We start from the raw sequence: 22950 nt of genomic DNA, 5'->3' as shown, positions 1-22950 counted from the left end.
TCAATGTTCTGTCGTGTGATTTCATCCGCCATGCGCTGATCCTTTTCCTCCAGGCCTGCCAGCTTTTGCTGCTTCGCCCCTATCCTGGCTTTGGTCTCTCTGATGACCTGGTCCTCCTCGTTGTATGTGCTGTCTGTGACGTGGGCGGGGAATCACGGGACTGCTGCAGTACCTCGTTGACTTGACGGCCTGGTTCGAGCTGATGGATCAGTTGAATCTTCTAGGCCTCGACTGGTGGTACCTCTTGCGGTCTTTGTGCTTGTAAAGCTGAAGAGTCTCAACTGAAGTCCCCATTCCACGCCGCAGAGGGTTACTCTCGCGGCGAGGGCAGATCCCTTTGTGCTAGTTGTGCTGATGGACGCCAATCTCGCCATGGTTGTGAGTGAGGTAGTGATTGGTGCAGTGAATTGCTGGTCCTGGTCAAGCTGTGTATGGTAGACCAGAACTGGTCGTTGGTCGTAACGCAAATCAGGAGAGAAACCTCAGATCCCGATAATGCCCAAGGTCTTCATGCGGTACCAAACTGACTGCTACGCCAGGGAATTCTGCTTCAAGGCATCAAAAGCTGGGTAGGAAGCTTCAGGTTATGTGGCTCAAGGATTGTTCAAAATCTATCTGTCTCACCTCCAATATGCTATGAGCTCATAGACATTTAGCTTTCTTCGCGGGTGGAAGGGGGAGAAAATGAATGCCTAGGTATCTGCTCTACCACCTTCTGTTGTGTCGAGGTACAAGGTACAAGGTTCAACCTTGTGGAGATGAACCCCTTCAGATGAGGTTGCTCTTTTTAACCTGGAGCTGCTTACCTGTATGGGTCAGACCTTCACCGGCTTTTAACTGTGAGCATCACAGTTCGTGACAATGGAGTAGTTGTCTTATGTAATGGTGAACTTTACGTGAGACAATCTGGTTACCGCCCTTTTCCTAGCGAGACTGCTTTTGGTTTCAGGGCCGAATGCAGTCACTGCGGGAGATACATTCTTCGCCTGCGTACCCAATGGAGGTGCCCGAGACGGCAATGAGTGTTTGGGCCACGAACGAGGCAAAAGCAACACCGCACCTCAATCGCTTATCTTATTTTTGCTTTATTTGGAAATACCAGAAGTATTTTATTCTCAAACATATCGCAAGTTAATTTTGGCTTAAAAGTGAGCAACTATATCGACGAATGCATCCGCGCTTCTACTTATCGCGAAAACGTCCGTAGTAATAGCTATTTTTCTTTAAATCAGTAATCGATTGTCTGACCGTGACAGCAATAGCTTTTTCCAGAGGTCTGTTCAAGACCTTTTTCATTTTTTCATTTTTTTCACATGTAGGTGATATATCTTCTAGATTTGAACTTTTTTTACTAGAAGCAATAACAAAACAACAGAGTCTTATTTACAAGTCCAACTTTACTATGCTTCATAGCTTATCTCCTCCAGAAAAGCTTGCTGGCATATCTTCTACATCTCGTCACATATCTTGTGTCCTTTATATTTGCAGTTTGAAGCTTTTGAAAATGCTGCTTATCCTTGGGATTTTGCAAAAACTATTCTAAAGCTTTAATCTTAGATCTATGAGCCTATGGATAATTCTCTGCATTATGACTTGAATACTTGAGACCTAACGCCTTTTGTCGTTATATTTACTTGTGTATTTACTACGCTATTTTGCAAACAGCAGTGAGCTGTTGATAGACATCAATTCCATATTATTTTAAAAATATAAGATTTTCCGAACTAACATGTTCAATATTGAGCTTAGATAGAAAAGCTGATGCCATCGTCAAAGTGTGTTTGCTTAGATGCTTAAAGAAGAAAGTATAATATAAGCTTAGATGAATAGCTAAGCGGCTTGAGACGGAAAAAAAAGCATTAGTAGACGCATCGAAATTTATATTTAAATAATTTCCAAATGAATGTTAAGCAGCTCCAAACAGTTAGCTAAATAATATGAATCGTCTCTAAATAGCTGACCAAATATGCATAACGCTAGCAAACGGGTTAAGTAAATTTGATACGTATTTGCGAATGGCTAAATAAATATATAAAACGTCTGTAAACGCTTAACTAGATATGCATAACGTCTGGAAATAGTTAAGTAAATATGTAAAAATATCTGTAAACGGTTAAAACGATAAGGGCTTGGATAACTTCACAATGTATAGTGGTTCACCATATTAAAATACCAATGTTTAACAGCAGACCAACTTATGTTTTTTTGTTTTGCAAAGATAAGTCCACTAAAGATCACTCACTTTATGCTCTGGAATGTGGCGTTGGGCACTGGAATACAACCCTTCCCCTCCCCCTACTCTCACCCGCTCCCCTTCCTCGCTCTAGCATTATTCATCATCGTTTGCTCTCTAGCGCAACAGCAGCAATTCCACTCGAGCGACTTTGTGGACCAGAGTACTCTATCAGAGACCTCTCCCACTCTTGCTTTCCAGTTCACCGACCCGAACAATACCACATCCTTCTTTTCTTCTTGGCCGACTATCCTGCTCCATGAGAAGGTAACTGCCCTAGGTTTGCTTCTCCCTATGCGCTAGCATTGTTCATCAGCAGCATCACGTCTTTTTCGTCTGCCCTCCACTGCGGTAGCAGCAATCTCACTCGATCGAGAGCGTGCGGTCCCGAGTACAACAGTAGATAGTCCTTCATCCCAGCTTTATTTATTATCTAGGTATATCAGCAGCTGTGACCGAAATACCAGCGGCTGCAATCGAAATATTAACTATCATCAATCGGAGAAGAAAAGGGAAATCTCCGGCTGTGTTTTCTTAATGTCTCTTTCTTTCCTCTTCCCTTTGCCGTCAACCTGACAGCTAAGCAGCTGCAGACGAAATTCGTCTGGCAAAATCGAAGAGGCAGGAGCAGTAGAATTGTCTTTAGAAAAGCTACCTAGTAAGGTTACTACTAGCATCCGTCAGGAGTTTCTTCAAACTCTTTGTTGCATTTCACTGGGTGTGTTGTCTTGATGCCATAATGCTCTTGCTGCTGAAGCGGCTGCAACCGAATCTATTAATTCTCCGCAACCAAAAGCGTGGGAATAATGGGGAGGGCATCATTGTATCGTAAGCTTATCGTCCGCAATCGCCTCTTATCGCCTGCAATCGAAAAGCGAAAAGGGGGCATATTTACATTTTCGTCCACAGTCGCCGAGGCAACGAACGGCTGCAATCGCTATAACGGATAAGTTAATAAAAGCTCAGATGAAGTGTTGAGCGGCTGGAGTCGAAATCATCTCTGGCTGTCATCGATCATGTAAATTTCGTCGGCGGCTGCCGATGACGATGTTAACAGATTGGGCAGCTGCACATGATATCTATATAATGATGGGATGGTAGATGAAGAGGCCATGGTGCATCTGGACAGAGTGGAGGCCGCAAGGTGTCTAGATATAGCTAGATAGGAGCTATAAAGGTAAAGCACCGAGCAAACAAGAGAGAGATGTGAAATGACTTAGAGGAAGCTTTTGAGAGATAGAAACTATCAAGCTCACAATACATCCTGACAAGAGGACCTCTTCGAGAGGCTTGAATACATCTCCAATGTGGGTTTCACATACCACCCCTACTATACCATCAAGCTCTCTTTAGGTGTTGGCATTGTGCAAAGCACCTTGGACCCTCAGCTAACATCCACTTCACTGTCCACCAGGCTGTCTCATGCCCTCTCACACTTGCCATCATGCCTCCATTCTCATCATTTCACCGACCACAACCAAAACCCTTGCTGGATCATCGCCACTCTGCCAATACCGGTGGTCTCGTCTGGGATATCTTCATTTTAGGATAGGTATGCAACCTTCTACAATTTCTAGTCGTCTTTTCTCTTCCCCAAAACCCATCCATTGCTCCCTCCTCTCTTTCCATTCTTATTGTTGACAGTTAAAGAATTTACACCAACTCCGCCAATGCTTTTGCCCTATTCTCCTCCACGGCCCTGATAAAAGTCTCATACGGCGTGAGCGTTCCCAGGGCTCTCCGCATGTGAGCATTGACAATCTGTAGGCCGTACACATAACTCGCGTTGACCCAGCCGAATCTAATCATTTTGTTAGTCATTATACTCAGCACCCCAACATGGAAGAATCAGAACTCACCCCTCCTTGGCAACACCCTTAAAGTCCAGCCCCTGATTTCCATACTCGGCGTCCACTCTGTGCGGATCAATAGGCCTTGTCACGTCGTACTTCTCCACCACCACCCCATTGAAGTCAACAAACGCCTTTGTAATCATGAACAGCCACTTGTACGCCAGTCTCTCGGCCTCTTCTGTGAAGCTGTACCGATACAACCCCGTCCACGCCAAAATCTGCTGTGGCGCCCAGCCATAGGGATAATCCCATTGTCTGTTAGGTCGCTCCAGGCCAATCTCACCACGACTCTCCTCAGTACCGGACAGCAACCCCCCCACAGCCTCGAACTTGGGAAGGGCTTTGGTAACCATGGCTGCGGCCTGCTTGGGGCTGGCAACACCAGCCCAGAGTGCCCAAAAGGTCGTTGCGCTTTCGTACGAGCACTGCTTGCGGTTCGCAGTGTCGTAGTCAAAGTACATACCCTCCTGCTCGTTCCAAAGGTACTTGTCAATGGCCAACTTTCTCCGCTTGGCGCGGCGGTCCCAGATAGCAGACGCCTCGACGTGGTTGGGCTCCATATTGCCCACGCAATACTCAGCAGGAATGACAAGCTTGTCGTGGAACACATTTCGGATGGTGCGCGCAATGTCGGTTTCGTATTTGAAGAGGAGAGAGTTCAAGTCGATCGTGGCAAGGTCGGCACAGCAACCCTCGAAACGGTAAGTCGTATCATGGCCCGACTCACGGACAGCACGATCGTGCATAAAGTAGTTGTCGAGCTCGGGTTCCTTGATCTTGCCATTGTTGTACCCCTCAACAAACTCCTCAAAGGTGCAGCCATGTTTCTCGACGTAGGGCTCCAAAATATGAACGAAATGGCCAGCCTCCGTCTCAGGAGGAACACCAAGACCCTCGGGCCTGTACCGTGAAAGACCTGTGACGGGGTCTAAACGCGGCTCAGCCACCCATACGCTGTGATACTCCTTGATGGCGGCCAAGATAGACGTCCGGAGGAACTCCAGAGCACCTGGCTCGTGCTTGATCTTGTCGTACACCCGGAGCGCCATGTCGGTCAGGAAAGGAGGTTGTGACCGGCAGAGGTAGTAGGATCGGGTGGCATTGAGAATTTTGCCGTAGTGCTTGATGCAAAAGCAAAAGTTCTGTACCATAGACTTGGCCAAGTCGACCTTGTCGTGCACCAGCAGACCCAGAGACTCCATGTAGCTGTCCCAGCCGTAAAGCTCGTTGAAGCGACCTCCTGGCACGACGAATGGTCGGCCCTTGAGCGTCTTCTTTCCTGTTTTGGGATCGACTTCCTCCTCCATGTCGACCGCGAGCAGACCGGGCTTGGAATTCATATCCCGAACCAGCTCAGGGGTAATCTTCTCTGGCAGGAGCTGCACATCGAGCCGGAGCTCAGGCCTCTCCTCTGCCACCTTGGTGTAGTATTCGTATTGCTCAGGAGCGCCCCGGGGAACGTAGATGCGTGGCCTCGGGTCGTCTGTCCAGTCCTTGGGATCCCGCGCCGCAATCTCAATGCTGGAGGCATCAATGCGGCGAGTGAGTCCCTCCCAAAAGTGATCACGAATCATTCGCGAAAGACGATTGACAGGGTTCTCGTTCAGGCGGGCCTCATCGAGGATAATCTGCTTGCGGCCGTACTCCTTGGCGAGAGAGAGCTCCTGGAGCAGGTTGGACAACATGTATGTACCTCGAATATCGAATCTGTTGTGCCCATTAGACGCCGCAGTGCGGAGTGTAAGAACCTTGGGGCCATTGTCCTCAATGGTGATTTGCATGTTCCCATCGGTATCCTCCTGTGACTGCAAGCTCTGTAGAGTAGGTTCGACTTGAATAAGGAATCGACGAGAATGTGGAATGGTGGATTCGTCTGAGACAGCATTGTCAGCACCAGCTCGTAATGTGTTTCGAAAATTGGGGAATATCAGAATACTCACCATGACTGCCTCTCCGGTAAGGCTCCTTCAGGCCCATCCGCTCCATTTGCTTGAACAAGCTGTTCTGTTGCAGCCCAATGCTGGTCAGCCACATTGGTCATCTCCATGAGCACAAGCAGAAAATACCTGTGAGTAGGTGCGGGTTCTGGCACCCGCCCGGGTGTTCAGATGGCGCTCATCGGCGGTGTAGTAGGTCCTGGCATCGTCGAAAACGCCTTCGTCAGTCGAGCCCCGGCTTCGGGGAGGGCCCGGTGGCGGGGCAGGTGGTGTAATCTCTGTGGTCGGGATGATAGGCATGATGGCAGTCGTTGTTTGAGTATCGAGGACTCGAGGGATTACAGAGGACGGGAGCAAAAGACGAAGTCAAGCTTCTGCTGAAAAGAGTGAGGTAAGGTGAGGTAGGGGGAGCTCTGGCAAACAAGGACGGGCTGGCTTGTGCTTCGGGCTCTGATGCGAGTGGCTGAACGCTAAAACAACAGATTGAGTGCTGCCGTCTGCCGCAGGAACTCGCTCGGTTGTCGTCGTCTGTCTGTTCTATCCCAGAGAGGCTAAGGAAACAAGAAAAAAGAGGAAAAGGAGATAAGGTTGGAAGATGATGTGAAGAACAGCTGCGGCGTTGCTGAGAGAGGGTTGCGTCTCAGACAAGGCGGCCTTTACGTTGGGTGTTGAGGAGTGTGCGGGCAGGAGGTGGAGGTGGAGGTGGTTATGCTGCAGGCGCGGATGCAGGTGGGTGTGCCACAGCTGCCCTGTCCGCCGACCAGGGAAGCAAGGAGGGTCCGAAATTGGGAGTCCCAACACTGCGATCACGGGGTCATCGAAAAAAAAGCAGCCACTAAACCACCAAGGTGCAGCAGATAAGCCTCAGTCATAGAATGCATTATCTATCTGTATCTAGTTTTCCTCAGCTGGATATGAGGGCGTCTTCAGCCTTGCGCCAACCTCGTCCCGTGTGCCCTTTGGGCGAACACCCGGTGGGGTGGTCTTCTTTGTTGTGCGTCATCTTGCACCTCGATGGATGCCCCTGATGCTGTGTTCCCTTGAAATCGATGTCGATGTCACTGTGGATTGAAAACAGTGGAGGAGGACAAGTCGAAAGTGTTCAAGTGGTAGCAGGGTCCACAATGACGAAGCACTGCAGCCATATCCATCATTGGGTTTCGGTATCTGACATGTGCCAATATCTTCGAGACAAGCCATGACAAACCCAACGGACTCGGCTTCGGCCGGACAATCTCTATTCACAGTCCGGAGACGCCTTCATCGGTCTGTTCACCATCTGTTCATCTTTTTAGAGCAATCACTACTAACACCGTTACCCAACCCCATTCGCCGCTCCCCAGAGGCTTACCCCACGGTTCCAATCGCCCTGGAAGAAAGCGGGGTGGTCATCATCCGACCAAAGACTTAAAACTTTCAAAAGCCTCACCATGATCCATCCATCCATTCAGCAAACCTTCAACGGGAGCAAAAAAAACCTCTTCTCTCCTGGTGATCCCACAGCTAACCGAATATGCACATCATACGGGCGTTAATTGAGCACATGACCACTCCCATTGCATCCGTGCCATCCATCCCATCCAGCCTTCTCTCCCCCGTCCGTTCGCACTGACAACTCGGCTGTCACCCACTGCCGTCAGCGAACCAGAAAAGCGTGGGGGAGCTCCGGAAGGGGTTTGGGTTTGGATTCTGACAGGGGTGAAAGAACCACCGACCTCCGGGGCCGCCGCTGACGGGACCCAGCCGGAGGTGCATATCTCTTGATCTCTGTCATAGGGACTCTGCATATCGTATAAGTACTTAGCGATCCAGGTTTTGTGCAACATCAAGAAATTTCTTTTTTTCGGAAAGTTTGCCTTCCATTTTGCCGCCCTCATCTATCACTAAATTTAATTTGAAAAGCATCGTGCATTATGAGGTCTGAAACATGTCAACCCTTCTGTGCCTTTGCCTGCCTGCCAACAGCAACAAGGCCAATTTTATATCTCTCGAGACACAAGGCGGCCCAGACCATTTATGGCGGCGGCCGGCCGCAACCCGACCCAGATATCAGACTGTAACACTAGCACTGCTGCTTAGACAACTTCACGATTGGAAGAAAACATTGCTTCAATGCCTATCAAAACTACGGCTAGCTTGTTAACAAAAGAAAGAAAGAAGCATATACATTATCAAACACGACCGCAAAAAATGCTACTTTTATGCCACCTGTCCACCCAATTATGCAGCCCTTATTACCGGATATCCCAACAGCAAAGGTTCAACCAGCCCTTTGCCACTCCCTTCCCCGCCTTATCAAAAAAAAGACTCCAAACATGCTGCTCTGGGAACTCAATCCAGCTCACTAGGATGCTCCCACTTGATAGGATGAACCAACATGCTCCTCAAGCACAACCTGCCCGTCCCAGCCGCCTTCTCCTCCTCCTCTTTCCCACCCCTTAATTGCCCTTCCCCTGACCGTCCACCATTCTTTCCCCGGCCATCAAACTGCGCATACCCCAACCACCTCCTCCAAAGCAAGCCAGCAAACTCACTATTGTAGTACCAGCTGCTCCCCTTGTGATTATGCTCGTTGTTCAAGTCAAACGGAGAACCGTGCCCGCCAGCAGTGTGGTCCCTCCCGCCGTTGAAAGCCTTGTCAATCGCTTCAATCTCCCACTCTCGGTCCAAGTAAACAGGGTGAGGGGCATAGACGGCCTTCAACCCGTGGTGAAGTGCCATAGTGGCGGGGTACATCTCGGCAAACATGGTGTGCTTCAGTCTCCAGGTCTCCTCGTGCATGGTGTTCAGCAATCTACGGGAGAGCCGGCTAGCGGTGATGATGCTACATCTTCTCGGAGGCAGAGGCAAGGAGCGCTTATATCCTGTGACATCCGTTGAAAAGACCCAGCCCGAGTGCTCCGTGTCGAATAGCGGGTTCAGAGTGATGAGATCGGCTTCTTCGCCTTTGCCGCACTCGGTGTCGGATTTGTCGTTTGGATCGCAATTGGAGGGCATGAAGCTCTCGCCTCGGAGTTCTGATCGGAGGGGTTGGCGGCCGGGGAACTGAACTGGGCCGTAGGTGGCCTCGCGTCCGCTGTTCAAGGTCTCATTATGCACCAAGGAGGTAAAGTTCTCCCAAGAGCCGTGGTAGGAAGGGATGTAGTATTTGGCAGAGCGCTCCCACAGTTCGTTACGGGGCTGTTCCTTGGCCCAGGCACTGAGGCGATCAAAGAGCTCATAGTAATTCCCTAACCAGCGCATGTCGAGTTCCCAGTTCCAAAAATATTCATACTCGGGGTGCTGCATGGCGAAGTGCTGCAGAGGGAAATGGGCGCTGCGGTAAACACCATGAATATCACCACCGCTGGGGTTCTGGAAGCTGCCCCCAAAATTTCCTGGGTAGTAGAGGCGCATTTGGGCTTCCGACCATAGCGTGCAGAGACCGTGGAACTCTTGGGGAATGTTCTCGTCCAGGATGCGCTGGGCCGTCATGGGGTCGGCCCAAATGGCCTCGTTATTGTTGCGCACGTGGAGGAGGAAGTGTACGGCGTATTCCCCGCCAGATTTGAGCGCCAGTTCAGATATCAGGGCCCGGAAGTTCAAGATGTTGTGTTGTGTCCACTGAAACCCAACATAGGCCCTGATGACCACGGCCGTCCGGGGGATCTTCTGCCGCTCGTTGCGCAAAAATGACCGTTGATGAAGTTGGCCTGAAACTGCTGCAGTTTTTGTTGGTGCTGCTGGGTCGGTGAAGCGCTTCTTGTTCGATTCGTAGCAGCGCGTCTGGGCATCGCCCCAGTCCATGTTTTCATAGTTAATTTTGCCGGTCTTTTCCCAAACCGTACTGCTGCCTTCCTGCTCTGTGTCAGTGCCAACAAATGCACCTCCCTCGTCAAAGCTATATCCAAGGCCATAAGGCCCGTATCGACCGAATCTGTCAAAGCAAACATCGTCACGAAGTCCCAGTAAGTTGCGCGAGCCCATGGCGGGTTCTGGCTGGCCTTGGACAACGCCATTGTAAGCAAACAGATCGGGAACCGGAATCCTCCGTTCCTTGTCGAGGTAACATTTTTCGACGGCGTGGTACTGGGAGATGTATTCCGGCGATTCATAGTCAGGTTGAGGTACGTAGGGCGTCGGGGTCGGCAAGCCGGTGTAAGATAGCGTGAGTGGGAACGGTGACGCCTCACCCGGCTTCCTGGGATACTCCGGTATGTGTTCGTTTGCTGGCACTAGGGCTTTGAGACCATTGAAGAAACCGTCAAGGCTGGTGGAACGTTAGCGCCAAGTCGCGATCAACATGTTTCCTCTGTTCCTGGGAGTACTCACTGTCTAAATCGCAACCAGGTCGGCATGTGCTCCCCCTGAACTTGAACCTGTGGCGCATCTCCCGCGGAGACTACAAAAATCACACCCTCTGTGTCCTTGGCAACTGTTGGTGCTTCACCCTCACCACCGCTGCTTCTCACATCCTGATGGCTCAAGTCCACCAACTCCATCAGCCTTTGGCGGCGTTGGCGACCCCCTGGTGATGAAAGCGCTAAGCATAAGAGAAATAGAATGCCGGCAGTCCATAATATCACCCTACGATATAAGCAATGGCCTAGAAGCGTTCGTACTCTGATTTTTGGTTTTCGGTGTACTGGCGCTGGAAGAAGCGACTTCTCCTCTTTGGTGGAAAGTATGCTCAAGAAGGAATCGTCAGATTTGCTCCTCATAAGGAAGGAGGGCGGCCCCATGGTTCGATGGTAGGTGTCTGCTATATTTTGAAGTCAAGGTGCAATGAAACAAAGATTGAAGTGAGTGTGGTGTGAAGGGTCAAATAGGTAAGGTATGCAAACGAGAGATGCAACCTGCGTGTCACAAACGAAAGTGGCCAGAAGTGTCGGAGAAATATATCTCTGATTAACGAAGACGAGATCATACGTCAGAAGGAAATTGAGAAGAAAAAAAGATCGAGCGGCAACATCACCCAGCCAGCTGGAAGCTTGTTGACGGTATTGTGTGTGCTATGAGGAACGCGCCTTGTGAGATCGGCGTAGAAGAAGCAGGTCCCCATCTAGGCGGCAGGTCGGTGGTCTTGCAGACCGACCACCAACGCTAGCCTAGAGGCTGCGAGGGGACATTCTTCGAAGGAGGCCGGTGAGCTAAGGCCAGGGGTGAGTTCATCGGATGAGTCCAAGTCTGAGCCCTGCGAAAAGCTCATCCCAACGGCCCGTGACAGTTTCCTAGCCGACGGGTTTGGAGCATGGCGAGTGTGGCCAGAAACACTGAACGGAGATCCGTTACCAAACACTTGTAAGCACGGATCAACATGATGAGCCCTGTGGTTTGCAATGCTGCGTTCCTGAATGAGAAGGGCATTGGTCGAAAACGACTTCGAAATATTTGTCTATCGTGATAAACCTGTCAGTGGGTGAAGGTTGTTGGTCACACCCCGCCAACGGGTGTGCCTGGGCGCTGACGTAACATAGAAACGCCCCACTTAATAAGCTTCAGACCGTTGCAACGCAGCAAAGTTCTGGACTCAAGTGGAATCCGGGACTCGCTCACCTCAGACCGGGAAAGCTGTTGCTTATGGGGGCGGGGAAAGTAGCAGCCCAACAACCCGCTGGGCCACAAGAACCTGGGCCGTTTCCAACGTCTCGGGTCAGACCAACAAAGACAAGCCTCTCTGAGGGTAGTAACTGTCTCAGGCCATCTCAAACCGGCCTCCAGCAACTCCAGCTTGAAGATCCACCCCGTCACTAGAGAATCTTTAGATCAGGTACGTACACACAGTGCCGGATCCAAGCTTCCTCGCCCCTTCACGGCCTATCCCGACCAGTCAGCAAAGCTTCGTCTGTCAATAGTTTCATTGTGGACTCTACTGTGTACGCGTCTCAGCTGGTCGGTTTCGAAGAGCCTTCTAGTTCGCTCTACCTACAACACTGCCGCCTACGCACTGGCTTGTTAAGAATAGAACTCACCAAACACGCCTTATTCATTGCTGTTCTCTTCCTAGATCTCGGATATTCAGGATGCAGATCATCTTCCAGAAATACAACTTTCGCTTTCTCAGTCCGAAGCCTCTGTCGTTGGCCGAAGTTTTTCTGCGCTTGCCCGGCTGACAGTACAGGCCACGCCTAGTTGATGTTCGCTCTCTGTGTTACAGATTTCTTCTTGCACTTGGGTTGCCGAGTGGGGATATCATCCCAGTCTTCCCAGTCATAATGAGCCCTGATTTTATGGCTTCGTGTCACCTCCTTGGGCTGCTCAAACTCGGAATGAGTTGTTGCGATGGAAATCATCCGCAACGAATATGGCTTCAGCCTTACAAAACATGGCTTGGTGACTTGTGAAAAGTGAGTACTTATTAGGTGAGACCGACAATGAATAACTCGCACGCCAATTCAGTGTTTCATGACGTTGGTAGGGCAAACAGAAATTTTGTAAGCCCTGAAGCGAAACACCGGCCTAGCTTGATTTGGGAAACATATGGAATTCTGACTGGACATGAACTCTTCCCCATTCTTGTTTCAAAACCGATTGTGAGATCCAGCATGTCTGCCCGCCTGGCATACACGTCGTTGTTGGCATTGCGCCGTTGTTCGCAGTGATAGTTTCCATGTGCATGCCCATGCCATGTATTTGAAGAGGAGGTGGCTACTCGAAAATAAGGCCCTCAAGATTGTCAGGGAGCCTCGAACAACAGTCGAGTACCGTGTTGATTATTTTCCAGGCGGTGATTCCATGTCAGTCTTATTTCTTTCGTTCAGATTGTGATACCTCGCGGGATGGGGTGTTTTTCCAAGCCACCAACGCGATTTAACTTTAACCAACGCAGGTCACCATTCAATTTTCACCCCCAAAATCTACTTTCTTTCCCTTCAGGCCTTATTTATATTTATCCTGCCACCGTCAAACTTATTTCCCGCATGCCCACAAACTGCCCAACCAATTCGCTCAGTCGTTGTCATTGCTATCCCGGCACACCAGGCATCCATACACTCTCCTTTCAAAAATACATTTCCAAGATGTTTGAATCCGTCAGACCCTACCTGCCAGTTTTGGTCCTCTTTTCTATGCTGCTCGGCATCGGGGTCGATGTCTACAAGAGGAAGAGAAACTAGGACACAAGGGAGAGGGAGAGGGACGATTCAACAAAAATTCTGGGAGGCTTTGGCGAAGGACAGAATCGGGAGAGCGAAAAAAGAGACGGACAGGCTGAAGAGGGAGAAAAACACAGCGAACAGGTTATCCGCAGTCGAACATTGGCTCCAACATTCACTCCCGAAGGTGGGTGAATAATTCTTTTTTTTTATGACAACGACCGCCCCAGTCTACTCCGAAACCCACCACTTGCCTTGCAAGTGACTGGGTGATGCATATTCATGCGCTTACCTTAGGCAAGACGTGCTTTGATAGCTAACGGTTGGGTGCGTTTTCAGCTAGAGGACCACATCGACAAGCTTGAGCACTGGAAACGCGGGCCTACCCCAACAGTACGAACGCCGGATGCTCCGAAAGACGCGTGGCAGGATATTGTACAGGTCGAAAAGATGTGAAGTAGCGGTTCGTTACCTCGACGCACTCCGTTTAGTGTCATTTTGTATCCTAGAGAGGAGCATATGGCTCCTTTGGCATGTTGAAGAGATGGGATGGCCTAGACTGAGGACACTTGGAGAATATCAAAATCAAAACTCCCCATGCTCTGCTGAAAATATTCCTGTGCTTCTCTCTCATACGAGGCTACCTGGATCTGCAATTCTCCCGACCTCCTCTGTGATTTCTACAAACATGACTAACAAAGACGCCCACAATTCCTACCTTGAATGAAGTCCATTCGGCCGTGCTTGTCCGAGTTGTCAGAACTGTCAAATCAGCGCACCCGCACTGACAGTCTGCTCGTCTTGGCCACGCCCAAGATGCTATGCATCTCCTCGGTAACAACCTGACAACGAGGCACTATGTAAACGCCTTGACTGCCATTTGTCTTTTCCCCAACCCCCAACCCACAGACTCGCCAGTGATTGCATGGGAACAGGTACATATTTCTTGACTTCAAGGTGCCCTGCGTTTTACTGACAGCCCGTCCATCTTCACTGCTTCACTGTCCTGATGACAACGTGGCAACGATCAGAGAACGAACATTGGAGCTATAGCATGAGAACAGATACATGAGAACAGATACATAAGAAAGAATGCCCTGCATTCCACGGTCAGCCAGGTGACAGACGCTCTCTCAAATAAAGATGACTTAAACCAGAGCACAGACGGGGGAGGGGAAGGTTTGGACAGTGTCATCCCAACAACCAGCCACTCTGAAAGTCAACGGCTGATCAAACCTCTAAGCTGGAATGGCTAAGGATGTTGAACAGGATGTTGACTGATACCTCCCCCCTTTATGTCTCCGCAGCTACTCGACACTCTCGCACGGCCTGATGGCTTCGATGGGAATGGAATGAGCGTGAGACCGAGCAAAGGCATGACAAGGATCGATGCTATCCTCACAGGTAAAAATCCTGGCTGTAGTTGAAGCCGAGCACGAAAAGCAGTTTCGATGAACTGACGCTGGATAAACTACCCATCAGATCATCAGATGGGTATGAATGATTCAGTAAGGACATATCTCAAAGTGAATGCCATGCTACCTGTTATTGCCTGATGATAAGCCGTGTATACCCGGCCTTCATGTCAGTCCTCGAACACAGGCTTCTGCCTTCTGGATGAGAGGTAACGATTTTATATACTAGAGGCACCTTGTTGGAATATGGGGTCATTGTGTCATGATCTGGAACTCTCGCGATAGGCATGTGTCCGATCAGTAATTTTCTCCATGGCTCACGTGTCAGCTAAAGCTTTACCCATCCTTGATCGTCACCAGTCACCTCAGTTCTCCCCATGACTTTTCACATGATGGAGCTTTCTCGGCAAGTTCCTATAAAGCAGCTGCAAAGAAAGAGTCATGTCATCTTGGCAAAGAAGAGCAAAGCGCAGGCTAGGATCGAAGCAAACAAGCAAAGAACAGAGGTTATCCCGAGCTCTAGAGAAAGCGTAGGTAGCCTTGGTGGAGTTCTCTCTGGCCATCTCATGTTCCTCGTGCAGGTACCGGCACCCCTGTTTTACTGCGAGCTCATGGATCAGGGTTGTGATTCCAACGCCGGCGAGGATGGGCCTGGGTTAGACAGGACAAGCTTCATTATCTCGAATACTTGGCGTTTGTCAAGAATATTCCCGAGCTGTCTTGGCTTCATGGGCAGGAACCTGAGTTTCTGAGGGAATGCCACGGTGAATTTTTGCTGTTTGGTCTGGGGTTTTTCGCTTTCGCTAGTAGGTTGTGGGATGTGATTGAGTAACGGAAGATCCCCGAGTCCCAGGAAAGTACTGCACAATGCCGCAGTGCATAATGCATATGCGAAGATCTGGGGTGATGTGGACATGGAGACTGGTAGCAATGTTCGTGAGTACCTATGTGGTCTGTTGCCGTTCTGGGTGAAAAGAAGGAATAAGTGATGCCAGGCTATCAGATTTTGCTGATTAGCAAAAGCCTTTTACTGTTAGCCCAATAGCACGAGCTCGTGACATCTGACCACACCTCTCTGCTCACCGAGGTAAGAAGACCTACCTTATCCACCATGAAAACCCTGAACTTCGGCTCAAGAAAGCACAACTGCCGAGCGCCGACGCTGCTTTGTGTTCTAATTTCAAGCATCTTGGCATATAAGTCTGATGCAAGCCCAGAGTGGACAGGCCACCGAACTTGCATGTTGGGAGACGGCTTGATGCGCAAGGACCTGAAAGGGCAAGCTGTTGCAAAAAACCGAGAAATCTTAACGCCACAGCATTGCTATCAACAACGCAGCGATATCTAGGAAGAGAAGGTAGGAAGTGGCAGACCGATGAAGAATGTCGTTGGCTCGATCCACCGCATGTGACTGTTGCAAAGGGCCGACTTGTTGATCATGCAATTCAGATGTTGGGTCGATATAGACCCTAACCCTCGAAGCATTCGGAGTTGAGTTGGAGGTCTGACGTCACTGCCAGAACCCCCACAATCCGAAAAATACATCCTTCTCGGTATCATGTCCGAGAGTAGATAAAGTAGGTCCCACGGCGCAGACATCGAAGCCCAGGTGAGACTCGCAAAAATCATAGTTTTGCGAGCTTTACGTTTTAGTATCGAGAGGATTGTCATCCTCAGGCCATTATTCCGTTGGCAGCTGTGCTGTCGCGAAGGAGCTCGACCGTGACTAAAAGGCACTTCCTATTGCGGAAGGTGACTTGGACTGTAACAACCCGCCTTTTTTCCGCTCCCCCTTACCACTTCAGCCGTTGCATTCTCACCACCACTCGCATGCTGTTTGCGTGACCGACGCTTCGATTATACGGCCGCTGAAAGAAGAAGGCAGCCATACAAGACGAGGTAATTGCCAATGTATCAGCCGATCCCTCTCGCTACCACACCCTCGCAACGAGCAACAGCTACCCCAAAAGATAACGACTGCATGGCAGCACCATGAGCACAAGATAGAGGCAGAGATGCATCAGCGTGGCATTCTCGCTTTTTGATAACAACAGCACCCGCATCTGACATCCGTTACATACCTAGACCATCTGTGCCAAGCAGCCCTGATCATGAGGTCCCTGTCTCATATTTTTCAGGTTCCGCAGTACTCGTTCCACCCAACCACTAGGTATGCTCCGTGGCTCCTGCTCTCATCGGTGAACGGTGAGCAGGTGAAGCTATTGGACTAAACCATACAAAAATACCGAGAAATACCTCGCTGTTGGAGAAATGTGAGCATTTCATTGGACAACGGTTGGAATGCTCTTTTCGTGATTTCTCAATGGTGGACCGAGGTGGTTTCTGTGTGTCGTTGTTGAAGCACGCTTTAGGAAGGAGGAAAACTAATGGCCTGGGAATCCTGGATGCGACGGCGCACACCGAAAAGCAAACATACCCGGCGTCGAGCCTCCACGGGACACCCATGGCCGTAGTATCTCGCTCGAACTGACTGGTTATCGTCGTGGGAAGGGAGCAGATGGCGCAATCCGAGAGATAACTGCGAATGCACAAATAAGCTTCCAGAGCCGCATTGGCAGAACCGTCATCCTAACGTTCGGGTCTTTTGATGCTCCAATCAACAATGAGAGGCAAAAGTTCTCGAAGCTCGTGTCGAAACGTTCGTCCCATGAGAGAGGACAGACATCACATGGCAAACCGTTGTCCCGTCCGCCCAAGGACTTCAGACACTGGAGTACTTGGCTCTATACTGCTACCCCATCGACGATCTTTCCATCAGCCCATATAGCTGTATGGGGACCCCTCTCGCCATCGCTATTCCCGGACCCAATAGCAGGCCCCCGTGATGATGCTCCGGCGCTTGTGATGGTGAGGATGAGCTCTAAATCCTCCAGTATTCAAACTTGTCGAATAACGGTGTCTGGTCCGGCCCGCGGGCTCTCCGTGGGGCAATCAGGTCGTCGTCGACCGGTTCCCCTCCAGGGTTGCCACACCTCGGTGCTCATGTCGTTGATTTTTCGCTGACAGGCACCGGGTGGGTCCCCACACGATCCGGCGCGGGCATTGGTGCCAAGAGGCTGGGCATAGACGATCGAGGAAGTTCCTCTCACACCAAAAACCCGACCCTGGTCAACATCCCCCAGTCCCCCAAGACGGTCCAAGGCGCCTGCGGGAGCTTGTGCTGACTTGTCTTTGCGCCGTGTCGCTCAGCGGCGCGCAGCCAAGCGGCAGAGGCGCGCGGGAGAAAGCTTCGTCCAAACATGAACGGCATGGCGTTTCTCGGCATGTCGGCACTTGTGCTGAGACGTCGACAAAGTAAAACAAATAAGTACATACCAGACTGGCACAATGTGTACCTAATGCGTGGGGGGAAACCAGAGCTCGACGGAAACAGCATCTAGATTCGATCAATTGGGGCAATTACCCTCGTGTACATGCCACCCCTCTATATCAGGCCAGGGATCGCCAGTAGCATGTTGCCATTTCGTCGAAAGAAGGGGCGGGTTGTGGTTGACTGGAGGGGAAAACGGCAGGCAACCCGTTGTTCATCTATCTCTTGGCGCTCTTGGTCAATCTTGGAAGGTGGCAAGCCATCCCAAGACAGAGCACTTTCCAGAGGTGGGCATTCCTTCCCTGTCCATGGTCCGTTGTTCCTTCCGTTGGTACCTCCGGGAGCGGGAATACTATACGATGCAGAGAAAGAGCCAAGACTCGACCATCACTCGAGCCCTCGGGTCGCTCCTGCCCCAGATTGTACCCATGGAAGGTAGGGCAGCAGGGAGGGCAGGTGCAGTTGTACCCCATGCGGTGCTCGCTTGCCACACTACTAATTGCTTAAGGTGAAAAATATATCTCGCGGGGTCGTATATAATACCTGCCGTCTGCTGCTTCGCTTCTCAGACACGGCAGGTTCAAATCTCTCTCTCTCCATCCACCTGGCACCCGGCGACCTTACGGCCGCTCTCCAAAGACGAGACAAGGCAACACCTGAGTGTTCCATTCAGAGAGAGCTTCCCACACAGCCCACCATGGCGTCCGACCCCACGAGCATCGCCGTGAGCGACGATGTCAAGGCCATCGTGAAGGACAAGGAGGCGGCCGGCTTGGCCCCCGTCCTCAGCAGCACAGTCGAGGACGACGACCTCGGTGTCAGCGCTGATGGCAGATCTCCCACCGACGAGGAGCTTCACACCCTCCGCCGCATCCCCGACAAGATTCCCTGGAGCATCTACACCATCGCCTTCGTCGAGTTGTGCGAGCGTTTCTCCTACTACGGTACCACTGCCGTCTTCACCAACTTCATTCAGCAGAAGCTGCCAGACAACTCCACCACAGGTGCTAGCTACGACATCGAGAATGGCCAAGCCGGTGCCCTCGGCTTGGGTCAGAGAACCTCGTTCTCGTTGACGACCTTCAATGCTTTCTGGCAGTACACCATGCCTCTGTTCGGTGCCTACGTTGCCGACAGTTGGCTCGGTCGTTACAGAACCATCGGTGCCGCCCTCGGTATCGATATCGTCGGTCACATCCTTCTCATCATCTCCGGTCTTCCCCCTGTCATCAAGAACCCCAATGGTGCGCTCGCTGCCTTCACTCTCGGCATAATCACTATGGGTGTCGGTACCGGTGGTTTCAAGCCCAACGTCAACCCCTTGATTGTTGAGCAGCTTGATCTCGAGAGAATGGTGATTCGCACCCTGCCGACTGGTGAGCGCGTCATCGTCGACCCTGCGGCCACCGCTTCCCGTGTCTACCACTACTTCTACCTCTTCATCAACCTCGGTGCTCTCGCTGGTCAGCTCAGCATGGTCTACTGCGAGCACTATGTCGGCTTCTGGCTCTCTTACACTCTCCCCACCATCATGTTGTGCTTCTGCCCCCTGGTTATGCTCTGGGGTCGCAGACGCTACAAGCGTGTCCCGCCCGCTGGCTCAGTTCTTGGCCGCGCCTTCAAGATCTTCGCCCTCGCCAACAAGGGCCGCTGGTCCCTCAACCCCGTCAAGACCTACAAGAACCTCCACGACGGAACCTTCTGGGAGAACGTCAAGCCCTCCAAGATCCAGAATAAGCCCAAGTGGATGGACTTCAACGACGCCTGTAAGTTTTGTCGCCATCTCAACCTTTTGCTTCGAACCATAGCTAACATAAGTCAGGGGTTGATGAAGTTCGCCGTGGCTTCAATGCCTGCGCTGTGTTCATGTGGTATCCACTCTTCTGGCTCTGCTACAATCAGATTAACAATAACTTGATTTCGCAAGCTGCCACCATGAAGCTCGGCGGTGTCCCCAACGACGTCTTGACCAACTTGAACCCCTTCGCTCTGATCATCATGATCCCCCTCATGGATACCCTTGTGTTCCCCGCCCTTCGCAAGCTCCGCATCAATTTCACCCCCATCAAGCGTATCGCTGCCGGTTACTTCGTTGCTGCCAGCGCCATGATCTGGGCCTGCGTTCTTCAGTACTATCTCTACAAGAAGAGCGAGTGCGGCAACCATGCCAGCGGCAATATGCTTGGTCCTGACGGTGCCGAGTTGCTTGACTCTGACGGCAAGGCAATCAAGTGCCCCAATGTCGAGATCAGCGTCTGGGCCCAGACCGGCTCTTACGTTCTCATCGCCTTCTCCGAGATTCTGGCCTCCATTACCAGCTTGGAGTATGCCCATTCCAAGGCTCCCGCAAACATGCGCTCCATGGTTCAGTCTGTCTGTCTGTTCATGAACGCCATCTCGTCTGCCATCGGCTTCGCGCTGGTGCCCCTTGCTGGCGACCCGCTTCTCGTCTGGAACTATGGAGTCGTTGCCATTGCCGCCGCCATCGGTGGTCTCTGCTTCTGGCTCCAATTCCGTGGCCTCGATGCCCAAGAAGATGAGCTCAACATGCTTCCTAAGGGAGATGTTGGCGGCAATTCTTCCGAGCCCCAGGCTTATGAGAAGAAGGACTCTGTTGCTTAAATAAAGACAAGGCTTAATGTTCTTGTTTAATTTTTGGCCTGCGTTCTACCACGGGGCCGCAGTATATGTCCGTTAGTATGGGTATATATACTGGTTAATGATTTTATTGATTGTGATAGGATACCACCTTGTGTGTATGATTTCGATGGGGAAGCATTTGATGATATACCCCCCCATTGGAGGTATGAAGGGATATCTCTGGGTAATGTTATGAGTAAGGGAAGGAAAGGGAATGTGGATGTCAGAGGTGGATATGGGACAGGGACAGGATTTCCCTTTTTCAAGAGTCTTTGATACCAAACGCAGCTGTGATAAGCCTAGCTACGGGGAAATATACCGGATCAAAATATTTGTTACTGCGCTTTGATTGTAGAATGTGTGGTGTGGTGATGTCGAATAATAGGTAATGAAGTGATACTCCAATAAAGAAAATGCTTTTGAGTGTTTTGTCATAATATTGCCTATCAGCCTACCTATATCCCTGAGTTTAGAGCAAGGCCTCTTGTTTGTGCTTGCCATGGAATGCCTCAGTGGAATGGGTCTGGAGGACTGATGCACTTCAGCGTTCAGGATGGGGGAGCTTTGCGACTCATAATGCTGTTCTGTTATATACTTGTGTACAACCCGTGGGTTTCGGTGATGAACTAAAACAAACATGTGTGCCCAGCGCTAGATATCGAACAAGCTCAACAGTTCTAAAGACAACAAATCTCGCTCTCTTTCAAATGGTCGAACATGACAAACTGAAAATCAACCATCTATGATAGTATCGTTTCCCAACCTCTACTGAGGAGCACACCCCTCATCTGGCATGGCGAGCGCGTCTTGCGTAGAGGGCATATCCCCCACCAAATCCGCTGGCGGCTGACCACTTGCTTGCATCTATTCCCCTTTGGTCAGCATCATACCTCGTCCAGGATGCGATTAGATGAAGACATACCTTTTGCATCCGATCAACAATATACTCCCTATCCGCCGGCTTCTCATCACTGTACCCCGCCTCCTCAAACTTGCCCACAATCTCCGCCACAAGCCCCTGCTGCTCCTCGTATCGTTTGAGATCTTCGGCCGACGTCTTGTCGCGATTCTTCTCCAACCATTCGGGGAACTTGTCGTGCAGCTCCTTCATCGGCTCGTAGAGGATCTCCTTGTTGGTGAGCTGCTCCATCATACCTAGGAGCATCTTGGAAAACTCCTCTTCACTCCCCTCCCCACCGAGATCACCCAGTCCGCCACCACCAGCCTGCATTTGCTTGAGGAGCTCCGCAAGGAAGTCGTCTGATCCCTCCGCGGCGGCAGCGGCAGTAGCTTGCTCCCCCGAAGTTTGCATCCGTTCCATGGTGCGACGGATGGTTTCTTGAAAGGAGGCTTCAGCACCGCCGGCACCGCTGCCGCTGCTAGATGGAGGGCGGATATTGGGGGGGGGGACAACGGGGGGAGTTGGGGCAGCAGCAGCAGCAGCTCCTGCTGAGGGGGATTTGGGATCTGGGGAGGCAGCGGCGGAGGCAGCGGCGCCGAGCTCCTTGAAGATGGACTCGAACTGGGCTTGCATCTCGGGGGAGGACTCGATTTCACCTAGAAGGTCGGCCATGCCTGCTTGGAGCTGGCGGGTGAATTCATCTTCGTCCAGGGGGAGGTCACCACCGTTGCCACTGGCCGGGGGGCGTTCTGGGCCTAGGGATGGGGCGGCTGCTGGGGGCTTGGAGGGGGGTCCAAGTTTGACGGCGTTGAATTCCTCGAGCATGTCTGACGAGGGTATTAGTGAACGGGGTTGGAGTGAGAAGAAGTGAGGGGTAAATGAAGCTTACCGTCCAGATCGTCCAGGTCGTCTTCATCCGGGTCGGGGACATCGTCGTCGTCGTCGGCGACATCTTCAACTGTTACCGCTTTCTTCCCATCTTGAACAGCTGGGGTGGTGATAGTAGCGGCCGGAGTAGTGGTTGTGGTGGGGAGAGTCGCATCTGGCTTGACAGCAGCAGCAGCAGCAGCGGCAGGTGCCGCAGCGCTGTTGGTTTGTTGTTCCGACATATTTCCCAAACAGTTGGCCTGCTTTTATACGCAAGGTACCTGCGCCGCGCCTTGCGATAGGTACTTCCCCTATGTAGTCGAGGTGAAGTAAGTTATCTCAAGACGTAAGGCACTCTCGGCTCATTGGCATGTGACAACTCCGGAGCGGCCCAGTGCCCCTCAACTGTTCGGCCGGGTCCCGGTTCCCGGTTCTCCATATTTTGAACCACGCTATTCGCCGGGTTCAAACACAATCACAGTGCACGGACCATATTTTGAACACTTGTACGGAGTACAGTCGTCGTGTAAAGCCATTCTTTCATACTTCTTTTTAATACAGCATTATTCTATTATAATACAATTAAGTCAGTCCACCCGCAAGCTGACGGCGCTTTTCAATGCATGAAAGTAATCTCCAGACTCCAATAACTCCTTGATGTCCAGTAATGCCATGCGCCCAAACCTGTAAACCATCGATA

General features: G+C 51.1%; 4 protein-coding genes across 4 annotated transcripts; 1 reads left to right on the top strand and 3 right to left on the bottom strand.

The window, feature by feature from the left end:
• Nucleotides 1-3563: 3563 nt before the first annotated feature.
• NTH1_2 (alpha,alpha-trehalase nth1) lies at nt 3564-6890 on the bottom strand. The gene is made up of 4 exons (XM_062876752.1): nt 6153-6890; nt 6027-6090; nt 4093-5959; nt 3564-4034 (listed from the first exon to the last, which is right to left on the bottom strand). The coding sequence occupies exons 1-4, from the start codon at nt 6321-6323 to the stop codon at nt 3887-3889; spliced, it is 2250 nt and encodes a 749-aa protein (XP_062735376.1). The 5' UTR covers nt 6324-6890; the 3' UTR covers nt 3564-3886.
• A 1224-nt stretch (nt 6891-8114) lies between these two features.
• On the bottom strand, nt 8115-11416 carry QC761_210120 (uncharacterized protein). The gene is made up of 2 exons (XM_062876751.1): nt 10335-11416; nt 8115-10272 (listed from the first exon to the last, which is right to left on the bottom strand). Exons 1-2 carry the CDS (start codon nt 10742-10744, stop codon nt 8355-8357), a joined length of 2328 nt encoding a protein of 775 aa, XP_062735375.1. The 5' UTR covers nt 10745-11416; the 3' UTR covers nt 8115-8354.
• A 6598-nt stretch (nt 11417-18014) lies between these two features.
• On the top strand, nt 18015-20908 carry QC761_210110 (uncharacterized protein). The gene is made up of 2 exons (XM_062876750.1): nt 18015-19608; nt 19665-20908. Exons 1-2 carry the CDS (start codon nt 18540-18542, stop codon nt 20462-20464), a joined length of 1869 nt encoding a protein of 622 aa, XP_062735374.1. The 5' UTR covers nt 18015-18539; the 3' UTR covers nt 20465-20908.
• Nucleotides 20909-21039: 131 nt separating this feature from the next.
• PEX19 (Peroxisome chaperone and import receptor) lies at nt 21040-22492 on the bottom strand (the record flags this gene model as incomplete). The annotated part of the gene is made up of 3 exons (XM_062876749.1): nt 21040-21346; nt 21405-22210; nt 22273-22492. The coding sequence occupies 3 exons, from the start codon at nt 22490-22492 to the stop codon at nt 21248-21250; spliced, it is 1125 nt and encodes a 374-aa protein (XP_062735373.1). The 3' UTR covers nt 21040-21247.
• Nucleotides 22493-22950: the final 458 nt, after the last annotated feature.

This window comes from Podospora bellae-mahoneyi, chromosome 2 (genome assembly GCF_035222275.1).
Source record: "Podospora bellae-mahoneyi strain CBS 112042 chromosome 2, whole genome shotgun sequence".
Taxonomy (NCBI): Eukaryota; Fungi; Ascomycota; class Sordariomycetes; order Sordariales; family Podosporaceae; genus Podospora; species Podospora bellae-mahoneyi.
This window is presented reverse-complemented; position numbering and strand designations above follow the sequence as displayed.